At 36.6% G+C, this 14,031-nt stretch overlaps 1 protein-coding gene across 1 annotated transcript; it reads left to right on the forward strand.

Moving 5' to 3' along the window:
* The first annotated feature begins 147 nt into the window (after positions 1 to 147).
* Positions 148 to 10,881, forward strand: Fbxo5 (F-box protein 5). Its single transcript, XM_027939517.2, has 5 exons — positions 148 to 318; positions 6,483 to 7,197; positions 8,070 to 8,160; positions 9,379 to 9,561; positions 10,379 to 10,881. The coding sequence occupies exons 1-5, from the start codon at positions 207 to 209 to the stop codon at positions 10,628 to 10,630; spliced, it is 1,353 nt and encodes a 450-aa protein (XP_027795318.1). The 5' UTR covers positions 148 to 206; the 3' UTR covers positions 10,631 to 10,881.
* Positions 10,882 to 14,031: the final 3,150 nt, after the last annotated feature.

The raw sequence follows: 14,031 nt of genomic DNA on the forward strand, positions 1-14,031 counted from the left end.
GAGGACGTCCCCTCCCACTGCCTTCCTATTGGCGCGCGCGTGCGAGAGACGCTCCTCATTGGGCCGCGAGGATTTGGGCACCAAATTCAAAGATTTTAAAAGTACCAGCTGGCGCCTTTTAAGAACTACAGCCCTGTGAAGCAAGCACACGCTTCGCCGCTGGTGTGGCCGAAACCACACCTGAGGCGGACCCCAAGTCCACTGGCATGAGCTGGCGCCCCTGCAGCTGCGTCACACGGCCTTTCTCCTGCTCTTGCAGCTCTTGCTCCTGCAGCTCCAGCGCGCTGACAGCCGCCGGGCGCCCTAGCTGCCCAGACGGTGAGTGAGGGGAACCCGAGTGTAGTAGCGCATTCAGTTAGGGGTGCATGATGAGGGACGCAGTCTGCTACACCTGACCCTGCATTCTCCCCAGCCTGGTCGCGTGGCCTCTCGCGGGACCCTGGGGCGGGCGACGGTCGCGATGGTTCTCAGATGGGGAGGAGAGAGAAGTCGGGGGTTCTGAAAGGGGAGGCCAGATGTGTTGGGAAGCGATGGCTAACCGCGGGGTCCCGCCGCCCATGCGGAACCTGGGCTGAGCTGCGGGGAGGTAGGGCGGTGGCAGACCAGGCTGCACCTAATCCCGGGAAGGTCGGCCCGCCCCACCCGCTTGAATGGGCGCCAAAATGCCCCCTCCCCGCCCCCACCTGCGCTGGAGCTGACAGGCTGGGCGCGGGACACCCCAGGGCCGCCAGGTGCCTGCCCCTCTCCCCGCGTCCCTCTCCCCGCGTCTCCCTCCTCGCGTCTCCTCGCCCCCTCTTCTGCATCCACGCACACCTCTCAGCCCAAGCCCGCTCCCGGATGCTCCTCCTGGGGCTGGCTGGCGGGCGCGGGAGATCCTGCTCGCGGTGATCTCCCGCCTCCGGAGTCCCGCGCCCGCAGGGGACGGCCCACCCACCCCGCCGGATTTTCAGGGTCTCCTCCCCACTCCCGCCAAATGGAGAGGACCCCCCCCCCCCCCGTCCCACATCGGACCAAGCTCCATTGGGACATCCAGACAAAAACGTCAGTTTTATCCTTTTTTTCCCTCTTTTTGCTCTGTAACTCAATCTCAAGGCCTAGATTCGAGAGGGAAGGGTTAAAATAAAAGCACTTTTTAATACAAACCTGTGAATTTGTCTAGGGTATTTAGCCAATTTGTGAGAATTGAAAAAGTGATTTTTATTTGGTTGTATTCCTGAACAGCTACATAGTCCTTTATTACAAAATTTAGGTAGATTGGAGGACACTCCAACGCTTATTTTTATCTTCTTTGTTGCCATCTCTAAATGAAGTCCTAATGCATATTTTACCTCACAAATGGCCCCAAATGGAAAAAATAGCAAATCTGTATTCCAGTGTTTGGTAATGTCTCATTCATTAGAAAAGGAATCAAGTAGTAAAAGAAATTAATTTTAACGGGTTCAATAATATATACTTCTAAAATATCCTGGTACCTAACTCTGCCTTCGAAATTCTGAACGTTGATGTCTTTATGATGGAATTTTTTTTCCCTCCAGTTTTCTAACTACCTTTCTCTCTTAAAAGCATTTACTGCTTCCAAGGTTTTATTTCTACCTGTTTACAGATTTGAGAAAACTAAATATCGCATCCAAATACTTTTGAAAGTAGGCTTTCCTAAAATTTTCTGTTGAGGATTATGGCTGATTTACAGCTTTGGCCATAGGTCTTGGCTCTCAGATTCTTAAGGAATGAGCATGTGTAGCCTTGTGCACATGGTGGCTTCTATAGAGTGTCTAGATTGGGAAGTTAAATGGAAGGTCAAATTTGTAGAGTTTGTCATAATACCACTTGTTTCATGATTGAACTGAGTTGGTTAATAAAGAGTTTTTTAAAATGCAGTATTTGAGTATCATTAGTATCTGTTTTAGGGAAAATGAGAATAGTAATGGAAGGACACTGTTCCAATTAACAAAGGCTGGGCAGGTATTTTCATTTGAACTTGGATCTGTTTCCCAAATTTTTGCTTTGGAGGATATTTTACTGCTTTTAAATGTTAATGATGTGCAACTTGAGGAGTATAAGGAGTTTAATTTCTTCCTCCCATTTTATAGATGAGGAAACAGACTTTGAGAAAAAGTCAGTGCCTTTCCCCAACTCTGTAAATAAGGCTGTACATTGGATGGCTCAAACCTTAATTCCTAGGGTATTGTTATTTCACTTTCCCTGGTCATCAACATCCAGTACATTAGCAACATAATTAAGTCTTTATCCTCCTACAAAATAGACCTTGAACCTACCCAGTTATCTTCATTTCCACTGCAGTCGCCCTAGTCCCCAACTCTACTCCTATGGTAAAATACTTTACTAACCTCCTAGCCTTCACTTTTACCTTCCTGCACAGCTTCACCACAGCTACCAATGATCTTTTTAAAATGTAAACCAAATTTCTCTCCTTTATTTGGAACAATGCAAAGGTTCAACCTACCCTATGACTGTTCCACTTCTCCAACATTATTTGAGTCATTCTCCCCATCTTACTAAGTTGCAGCACTATTATTACTCTTTTTTGAACATTAAGAATTTACATTTTGCTTGCCTGTGTTTCCTTGCTTCCTTGTGTTTCCCTGAATCTGGAATTTTCCTAACAGATTTCCACAAGGCTTCTAGATTTCAGAATATCACCTTCTCTAAAGGTCATCCCTGATTAATGTCTTCCTCACTCCATACTATCATTAAATATTGTATAAATGAATGAAGAGGCAGAACTGGACTCTTGACCCTATTTGCTAACTTCAAGAGGCTATAGAATCAAGTAATAGTCTCTCCCTTTATCTGGATAGTATCAGGTCAATTATGGATACAGATAGTTCCCAAAGAGTTTGGGAACACTTGACTTGGTCTTTGGAAAGTACCTGACTAGTTAAAGGCATGCTCTTAGCCTTTGCAAGCAGTTTACTTCTGCTTCCTTTCCTGTTGACAGTGGTATTTAAATCAACCTACTTTTCAGTATTGTTATGGAGATGAAAAATTCATTACAGTCACTTCATATGTTAAAATTAAATCTACAACCAGTATCCAGATTTTATTTCCTTTCTCAAATAAAAACCACCAAGAGCATCCTGTAGAACCAAAAAATAAGGAATGTTCAAAAAACAAAATGATGTGTCATTTGCAGATATGTCAAATGAAAGTCAGCACCAGCTGAAAGAGCTTGCCATAGTGAAAGCTGGAACAAGTTGAGAAAAAAACTTAAGTAGTATTGGATTATGATTCAAAACCCATGAGTCTATGCTGATATAAATGGTTGAAAAAGGAAAGAAATGGGATAAAATAGATAATCTGCAGAGAGATTCCAAAAGATTATGTATTTACTCCCCTTTGAAAAATAGAAATTTAGACAAAAAGTACAAAAGTCAGCACTTCTCAGAAGTGTAAGCTGTATAGTGATTTTTCTTTTTAAATACTATGATATCAGGAGGTAACCGAAAGGATAATAACCTGATCAGTTCCGCCTGGTGCTTAAGATAAACATTGGAAGTGATAAGTTACTATATTAATAACTTTTACCTTCTATAGGACGTAATGACAGCATTTTATTTGTGTCTTTTTTCCTAAAAACCCACAACCCCAAACCGTAAAAAAACATTAAACAAATCCCCATTGATGGGCATTCTATAAGGAAAGTCAGAAATTGGCACAAACAAGGGGTGTCTACTGGAACATGACAGTGGATCTTGGATGGGATTCTGGAGCACAAGAAAGCAATAGGTAGAAACTGAAAACAACTAAAATGTGTATTTTACTTAATAATGCATCAATATTTGTTCATTATTTGTGACATGTACACCATGGTAATCTGAGTTGGGTACTGGTGCTGAATGTATAGGGGATTCTGTACGGTTCAAATGAAAATACAATGGCTGGCGTGTAAGGCTCTGGGTTCAAGCCCAGCACCAAAGCAAAAAAAGAAAAGTGTTGGCACCATAGTGATAGGTACAGATTCTAATCTTGATCTTAGGAAACGGCTGACATTTTATGTCCGTCTTCATTGTGTCAGGCACTGTATTGTTTGCTTGAGATTGCATCATAAGCAATAGCAGTTGTGTTAAGGAGTTTACAGTAAGCTTACAAATTTAAAATTGATTGAGCTAGGAAACAAGGTTTGATGTGGTCTAAGAAGACCCCTCAAAAAAATAAAATGAAACATGAAGCTTTACGTGAATAATAAACTAGGAAGGAGTTAACCAGACAAAGGCAGCCAAAAAGATATTCTGGCAGAGAAAATACATACCTTGAATGAATATAAAACTTCTTGCATCATAAATTCTGGCTTTTTGGTCACTTGTAAACAGGTTTGTGCCACATTCCCAGGTGAGATAGTGGAAAAAGCAGGGGATTTACAGTCCAGTGATATGGCTTTCTTATCTCATGATCAGATCTTTTGCAATCTACTTAGCTGAGCTTGACTGTGCTCCATTATCAAAACAGGCTAATGATAACTTTTTTTTTAAGTGAGGACTAATTAGTTGTTTGAGGATATTGGAAATCACAAACTTTTAAACAAATATAAAATATTTGAATCATTGCTAGCTGTATTTTAAAGGACTGTCTATTTAAGAAATTGTGTTGAATAAAAGAGGTTCTATAGGACATTCTTCCCAAATCTGGGTTCTAGAAACAGGGAATATACCTTTGAAAAAGGAGTTCCTGGAGGTCAGCTTCACGCCTCTTTGCTTTAGGCACCTAAAGTAAAAATTATGCCTTTGATAGGCTGCTTCTGCTTTTTTATCTTCTCATATAAATTGTGATCCTATGTAAATCAAACTTAATTCTCTAGTTGAGACAAGAATAGGGAAAAAAGCCTTGATTGGTGTTTTTTACCAATAAAGGAAACAACTTAATTTGTTCTTAGGATTAGGGTTAATTGGGAAGTTAGAATTTATTTATGTACTCTTTTTTAATATTTTTTTAAGTGGGCAAAATATCTTGTATTTTACATTTATGTGGTGCTGAGGATCAAACTCAGTGCCTCAAGCATGCTAGGTGAGCACTCTACTGAGCTACAACCCCAGCCCTATTTATGTACTCTTTATGTCCCTGAACTCTTAGTTAAAACTTAATTTTTAGGTTTAGTGGGATACTAAAGCATAGAACTGTCACTGTCAAGCATCAGGAAGTTAAAGGGAGCCTCCAACTGCAAGTTTATTTGATAGAAAGGTATATTTGTACTTTGGATTGAAAAGTTTTGCTCTCAGTAAAACCAGTTATATTAATATGGACAAATTACCAATATTTAATACATAAAAACTGTAGTTTTCTACTTGGGAATAAAGGAAATGTTGCCATTACCACCTCCTTTGTGCTGTATTTTGTGATAATTGGTTACCGAAGACATTTGTTGTTACACCTTGTGGTTGGGGGCTGCTACTGATGTCTAAGAGTAAAGGCTGCTAAACAGCCACATGTCCGGGGAGCACATAAGAGCAAGAATTAAGTGAGTAGAGATAGAGAAACCCTGCTTTAAAGCTGCCTTTTCCATGTGTCTTAACTAATGTCTTAGGCACTGAGGATTGTGTAAAAGCACTGATTAGATCTTTCACTCTTTTAAGGTTAAGATTGAATCAGTAATTAAGAATTCTAATGAGTAATGTTCAGAAATAGTTACATGATTTGTTGATAGTATTTGTTTTTTCCTCTTATGCTACTTATAACCAGTATGTTGTCTTAAGTTGTTTAAAGCAATTGCACAGTAATTCACACCTGCTGACCTATTCCCCTCGAGTTATTAAATATGGTTTTATAATGATTGGAGTGTCATGTTTATTTGTCAAGTCTTAATTCTGACTGGTAGCTGAAGTACTTTGATTCTTTGGTTAATTAGTCATGAAACACCTTTGCTCAGTGATTGAATATAGCAACATTTTTAGCACGTTAAGCCAGATATAGAGAGATGTCCCTTTGACTGAGTTCATTCATTACAGTACACAAACACTTTTAAGTGTATCTGCACAGTCACCTAGAGCCTCAATCAGAATAAAACTTGGAGATGAAAACTGGGAGTTTAGGTATACATTAACGTATGAATGTTCAAAGTCCAGGGTAGAAACACCGATTCTGGAAATGTTTGTGATTACTTTGAGGATGATTTTAACTTTGGGCCCTACTCTTTGTCATATCACATTCCTCATTTGTTACATGTGTTCAGATGTATATGGTTCCTTTTCCCATTGTTTTTTACTTAATCAAATGTAGATTCTAAATAGTCAAATTTTACACATATATAGATTCAAAAGCAATCTGTCCTGAAGTCTTCAAGAATATGTATGTCTATAAGATTTAAATATTTCCACATGTATTGTCATTTCAATTAAACTTGGATAATTTCAGTTTTATAGGCAAATGCATGTAGGCAATACATAGTTCTAAGAGAATGCAAAGTTATTGAATCTTGCATATTCCAATCTAAATTTTGCAATTAAGAAGTAAATGTGTTCTTTTTGTAGGTTGTAAAGAAGAAGGTTTCACTTTTTCTGGCAAAATGAAGTGTGATTTTAATTGTAACCATGTTCATTCTGAATCGAAACTGGTAAAACCAGATGAAAGTGGAAGACAAGGCTCCTACACTCCTGCATATTTAGAAGGTTCTTGTAAAGACTGCATTAAAAACTATGAAAGGTTATCATATATTGGGTCACCAGTTGTGAGCTACAGGACTAAAGAACTTGAACCTAAAAGCAAACCCTTGCATAACAAAGAAAATCAACATGTGCAACAAACACTTAATAGTCCCAATGAAATAGAAGAACTGGACACCAGTAGACTTTGTGAAGACAGTGGGTATTCCTCATTTACTCAGCAAAGTATCCTCAATGAATATGAAGAGAGTAGCTTTTCACTCGAGGAAGATTTCAGAAACAGCCCACAGTCCTGCCTACTACAGACACAAAGCCCAGAATATCCCAACAAAAACTTGCTGCCAGTTCTTCATTTTGAAAAAGTGGTTTGTTCAACATTAAAAAAGAATGCTAAGAGAAATCCTAAAATAGATCGAGAAATGCTGAAGGAAATTATATCCAATGGAAATTTTAAACTCCAGAATATAATTGGCAGGAAAATGGGCCTAGAATGTGTAGATATCCTTGGTGAACTCTTTCGAAGGGGACTCAGACATCTCCTAGCAAATATTTTGACACAGCTCAGTGATATGGACTTAATCAAGTAAGTATTATTGCTTAGAGTATATGAGTATAATCTACTGTACATTTCTGTTAGATATCTCAGTATCTCAGTTCTATCAGCTGATACAAAGACTGATGTAGTAGTCTGACGATGTTTAATTGAAATAATGACTGTTTGATCACTGGCACTTATTTCACTACTTGTGTGCCACTAAGATGAAAGAAAATCTTATAGAAGTATGTATTTAATGTGATCATTATGAATTTCATGTTCACTGTTAGAAAACTGTTTCTATTGTTTGGCATCTTTTGTTTCTTTTAGTTCTGAAATTTCTAATTTATTAGTTATGTCTCTGGAGATAAACTACATATCTACAGTCTGCATATCTAATACGCCTATGACTTTTTGCCACGCTTGAAGTATAAAATATTTTTAGACCAGTTTTTAAGTGTGGGGCTCAAAGATTGTACCCTTTTCTGTTATCATAATGGGCTTTTCAAGTAGATTTCTGCTAATAGTGGTATGTCCTAGAGTACTTCGAAATGTGTCTGCACTTTTTTATCAAACATGGTATCATATATCACAATGATGGCTACTTATTTAGTGTTCTCAGATATTATAAAAAATAATAATAAAGTACAAAGAGTGATCCTTAACCTGGGTATACAAGAATTACTTGATGAGGAGCTATTTAAAAAATATAGAAACCTGAGCCCCATTTTAGACCAGTTAAACCCAAATGACTAGCCCTGGGCATCTGTCCTTAAGTCTCAAATGCCTAAAACCATTCTAATGGATAGTTTTTGAAAAACACTTAAATTTCATTTTTATACTTAGTGTTTCTCTACTATATCCATCTTAGCATATTTTTGGTGCTTTATTTGTTTCTTTTGTGGTCATTTATTTTCCAGTATGTCCAAAGTGAGCACAGCCTGGAAGAAGATTCTAGAAGATGATAAGGCAACATTCCAGTTATACAATAAAGCAATGCAAAGAGTTACTGTAAGTCTTTGCAATTCATGTTTTCTTTTTAAAATATACTGCTACTACTCTTACCTTTAGAAATAAAAGTGAAATAGGAAAGAAAAAAGTAATCTAGAAACCCTTTCCCAAAAGGAAAAATGCTTTGCAAATAATTTTAGCCTTTCACAGAACTGATTAAGAAACCAAATTCAAAAATAAAGGGAATTCCACCTCAGTTATTTATGTATTTATTGGGTTCCCTCTAGAAATAGAATGCCCAAACTAATAAGGGAGAAATAACTTAAGTTTTCATGTACTGACCATCTAGCCAATCTTGGAAAAAGATTTAATTTGCAATTCTTAGTTATTAATAGATGGTGATGGCCATGCCATCTACTGGTGATAGGGGCTATCCGGGCATGGTGGCTCACACCTGTAATCCCAAAGACTCAGAGAGGCTGAGGCAGGAGGATCGAGAGTTCAAAAGCCAGCCTCAGCAACTTAGTGAGACACTTAGCAACTCTGTGAGACCCTGTCTCTAAATAAAATATTTTTTAAAAAGGGCTGGGAATGTGGATTACTGGGTTCAATCCTCAGTACCAAAAAAACAATAATAATAATAGGGGCTATAAAAAGTATACTTTTCTTGCCAGAAAAACAGTAATATCAATATATGGAAGATTCTTACTGTGGAAGGGAAATATGTTTATATTTCTAAAATACTTGGTAACTATAGATGTGTCTAAGAATTGAGATCAATGCATGATTAAAAGTTTGGGCTTTAGAATTGGACAGGCTTAGGTACAAAAATTTGGTGCTACTACTAAATAAATGACTTTATACAAGTATTGCTTAATTCTCCAGGTTGAATTTCTTTACTGGTATTAATGAAAACTCTAGTATAAAAGACTATAAATCTGTTAAATACTGTAGTGACACTTATACTTGGCTCCTGCCTTCTACTGGTGATAGGAAGAATGACCATTTGTTCTGTCTTTGACATTGTTTAGTATTAAATACCTCATAGACTACACATAAAGTGATTTCTCAGTTTCTGATTCACTTTCCATCAAGAATTAGGCTTCAAATTCTGAATAGTTATTGTGGCTATGTTTAAGCATGTGCAGCTACGTTAGATGTAGGGATAAGTTCCTTTCAGTCCTGTTTGACCTTTCCTATGTGTACAAATCTACGTGATTGGTTGTTGAATTGATATAGCAAAGGAAATATAACTCCTGTTGAAATTTCTTTAATTAGGAAAACAGCATTAAGTGTTCACCACATGCTTCAACCAGAGAATATGTTATGTTCAGAACTGCATTAGCTTCTGTTCAAAAATCTGCAACACACATTCCTCCCCCCAAAAGTGTGCAAACAAAGTTATCCAGTCAACGTGATCCGAAAAGTTCTACATACAGTCGGCACAATGAATTCTCTGAGGTAATTTTATGTTTAATCAATGAATTACAAACATGGGGCATTTACTTTTTTAAAAAACTTTTAAAGAAATAGAAAAGAATTTTTCAAGGTCAAAATATAACTTAGCTCTTAATACTAATGTATTCTCTTCTAAATTGGAAGAGATGTTGATGTTCATTGAAATTTAATTATATCATAATTAGAACAATTAGGGAATTAATAGTTCTTCTGCCCCCTTCATTTCAACTCCCAGAAATGGCTTTAAAAGCCAGGTGCAGTGGCACACACCTGCAGTCTCAACAGCTCAGGAGGCTGAGGCCAGAGGATCATGACTTCAAAGTCAGCCTCAACAAACTCAGTGAGACCCTGTCTATAAATAAAACACAAAACAGGGCTAGAGATTTGTCTCAATGGTCAAGTACCCCTGAATTCAATCCCGGATACCCCCCCTCCCCCGCTTTAAAAAAAAAAAAGATGGCTTAAAAAGAACTCAAGGTAAAAGAGCACCCAGCTCCTCAGTGAAGCTAGGAAGGCTTTATAGAAATGGTGGCATTTAAGTTATTCATTGATGTGCAAGTAGCCTTCAGTGTCTATTTAAGACCTAGCCTGAGGTAAAAGGCAATATATCTAAAAGTGGCAGTGGCCACTGAATCCCCTGACAAGTAATGCTGTCACCCATTGAACATTTAGTCTCCTTAAGGAAAAGAAGTCTTATGTGTGATGGTAGTGCTTTAAATATGTAAGGGGGAGCAGAGGTACCCTTCTTGTTTTTACTATAACTAAATTACATTCAGTCCTTACTGAAATTTATGGGTTTTGTTCTTTTTTTTTTTTTAAGGTTGCCAAGACTTTGAAAAAGAACGAAAGCCTCAAAGCTTGTATACGCTGTAAGTCACCTGCAAAATATGATTCCTATTTACAACGTGCAACCTGCAGAAGGGAAGGCTGTGGATTTGATTATTGTACAAGGTGTCTGTGTGATTATCATTCCACCAAAGACTGTGTGAATGGCAAGCTCCTGAAAGCCAATTGTAAAATGGGTCCTCTTCCTGGTACTAAAAAAAGCAAAAAGAATTTACAAAGATTGTGATCTGTTATTAAATCAATTATAAATGTGCATGAGGGTTAGTTAGAAAATGTTAGGTTTTAATCTTACCCCCCCAAAAAAATGGTTGTGATTTTTTTTGCTTTTTATATTGAAATCAATGTATCTGGGATTTTTCCCCCAGTAAATACAAGACACACAACTTCTTAAAATATTTTATGACTTAATGTGAAAAAGCTTAAAATTCTCAGTACAAAACAAAATTTAAATATTTTTTTAAAAAGGGAAAACTAGCATTTGAGACATCTTGTTTCACTAAATTAATGCCAATTAAAATATCAATTTCTGGAGTCTGTTAATTTAAATGTTTGTTTACCTTTCTTAAACTTTTTTTTCAGTGTATATATTTCTCAAGAATGTATCCTTTGTAAAGTCTTCGTGTTTTCCTTATTTCTGAAGTTGGTTTTAATATTTTTGTATATGTGTAAATATGTCTATTTTTATGTGTCAAAGTAAAAAATAAGTGTATTGTATATACCTATAGATAAATTTTGTTATGAATAAAATTGTTATGAACTTAATAATATCTGCCTTAAATTTTTATGGTTATCTTAATTCTAGAAACGAAAGAGGTTTGGAATTAAGAAAAGACCCCTAAAATTTAAGGATGGAACTCCCAGATCATCTCAATAGGCTCTCAGAGAAGTTTTAAGGGCTTTGCCCTTCATCTCAGCAGAAGTCAGGTGGCAATTTTCCCCAGGTGGGGTAAACTCTTCTTTTTTAAGCAGCTTTATTGAAGTAAAATACCTCAGTTTCCATGTGCATAACAACTATGAGGCTTTCCCAAGAACATAACCTTTCCTAAGTTTTCTCTACTGTTCTGCAGTTCCTCCTGTCCCTTCCCAGGCACTCACTGATCTGTTTTCTTTCACATTAGTTTGCCTTTTCAAGAGCTTAATATAAATGGAATTAAAATGTATTGTTTTGTCTGCATGCTTTTGCTGGACATTATTTCAAGATTCATCCAAGTGTGGACACCAGCAGTCCATTTCTCATTAAGCAGTATGCTGCTGTTGGATATACCAGTTTTATTCACCCTTTGATTGATGTTGGCTTTTCCCCTCATTTTTTGTTTGGTACCAGGGATTAAACCCAGGGGCGTTGAACCACTGAACCACATCCCCAGCTCTTTTATATTTTTTAATTTAGAGACAGGGTCTCTCTGAGTTGCTTAGGTCCGAGCTCAGTTACTGAGGCTGGCTTTGAACTTACAATCCTCAGCTGCCTAAGTTGCTGAGATTACAGGCATGTGCACCACAGAAGCCGGCTTTTGTTTGTTGGTTTTAAATAAGGTTCTATAAACATTTCTCTATAAGTATATTAAAAGTTATTTTCATTTGTCTTGTGTAAATAAGAGCAGAATGGCTAAATTATATGGGAAATGTTACGTTTGTTTTATTTTTAGAAAAGATTTTATTGTTTTCCAAGTACCAGTACCATTTTATGTTCTCAAGCAGTAGAGAATTCCCTTTATTTCACATTTTCATCAACACTTGCTAGTCAGTCATTGTAATTTTAACCATTTTAATGTGTGTGAAGTAGTATTGTTTTAATTTATATCTTCCAAATGACTAATGTTTAGCACCTATTCATGTTATTTGGCTTCATACATTTTCTTTGGTGAAATGTCTATTTTTTTTTTTTTTTAATTGAGATCTGAGAATATATATTCTGGATCAAGAACTTTATCAGAGTGGGCCTTGTCTCTTCTAGTGTCTTTGGAAAAGTTTTCAGTTTTTATGAAGTTGAGATGATTAGTTTTCTTTTCTGAATCATGCTTTTGGTGTTTTTATCTAAGAAATTTACCTAGTCTAGGAATATAATAATTTTTCTCCTGTTTTCTTCTAGATATTTTATAGTTTTCAGTTTTACACTTAAGTTTATGATCATTTGCAGTTTTGAATATGATGGGAAGCATGGATTGACACCTGGCTCCTGTACTGTTTGCATACAAAGCTGCTGTTTGTTCACTGAGTTGTAGCTCAAACTCCAACATTATTGCCTTCATTTCTTTAGTTTGGAAGTCTTGAAATTGGGCAGTGACAGCCCTTTATTTTTCTCTAAATTTTTTTCCTGCTGTTTTGTTTCTGTTTTGTCCATTCTGTTTTATTTCTGTGTAAATTTTATAATCAGCTTTACCAGTTTATTTTTTATAATAAGCATGAAATACGTGATGGGTTTTGGCTGAGATTGTAACAAACCCAACAAGGAGTTTTCCAATGATGAACACAGTAATTCTTCCACTGATTTTAGCAATGCTTTATCTTTTCATTATATGCACATTTGTGTTAGATTTATCCATTACATTTTTTATGCTAAATGACTTTGATTTTTCGATGATTTGTTCCTAATATATTGAAATGCAATTTGTTCTTATATATTGACCTTTTACCTTGAAACCTTGCTAAATGCAATAAGTTACAATTTTCAGTCTACCAGATTTTCTATGTAAATTATCATATACAAAAAAAAAAGCTTTATTTTTCTTATTTTAATCTGTATACCTATTTCTTGGCACATTTTACTGGCCAAAACCTCTGGTATAATGTTTGATAGAAAGGTCAAAGGAGAACTCTTTTAAATTTTATTATTTATATATTTATTGGTACCAGGATTGAACTCAAGGATGTTTAACCACTGAGCCACATCCCCAGCCCTTTTAAATTTTTATTTAGAGATGTGTTCTCACTAAGTTGCTTAGGACCTTTCTATGTTGCTAAGGCTGGCCTCAAACATGAGCTCCTCCTGCCTCAGCCTCCTGAGTCACTAGGATTATAAGTGTGTCAGTGCACCTGGCTACATTTCTAACATGAAGAGAAAATAGGGTAGGGAAGATGAGAAACTTTAAGCATGAATATGGAAGAAGCAGGTGATAGGAAGCAGATACAGCTATAATAAAGGAAGAATAAAACATAAAAATAAATTTTTTAAAAGTAGAAGAGGGAATAGGAAAATTTAGCTACTATTGGGGAAAAAGAGTGAAGAAGCCGCAAAAAGAGACAAAATTCAAGGTACAAAAACAAATGTAAGAACAAAACAACTCAGACCACAATATAGTTTTATCTCACGTAAGTAAAACCAGGGCTAAATAATAAATGAAGAAAAGAAGCAATTAAAATGAAGCAAAATTATATGAATATATATATTAAATGTGTTCACACAGTGAATGCATGGCACACAATCAGAATGGGGAAAAAAAGTAAATTAAGTAATGTTTGAAAAATTTTAAAGTAAAAAGGGGGAATGTATGGGGGAAAAGGGGTAGACAAAAAAAAAGAGAAATATAGGGCTTTTTTCCTCCATCAAAATTCTCGGCATGGGTGGATTTCCATTTTTCATTTTTGGGCTCTGAACCCTTGGCTCAAGGGCTGGGTTGTTTAGTCCAA

This window comes from Marmota flaviventris, chromosome 6 (genome assembly GCF_047511675.1).
Source record: "Marmota flaviventris isolate mMarFla1 chromosome 6, mMarFla1.hap1, whole genome shotgun sequence".
Lineage (NCBI taxonomy): Eukaryota > Metazoa > Chordata > Mammalia > Rodentia > Sciuridae > Marmota > Marmota flaviventris.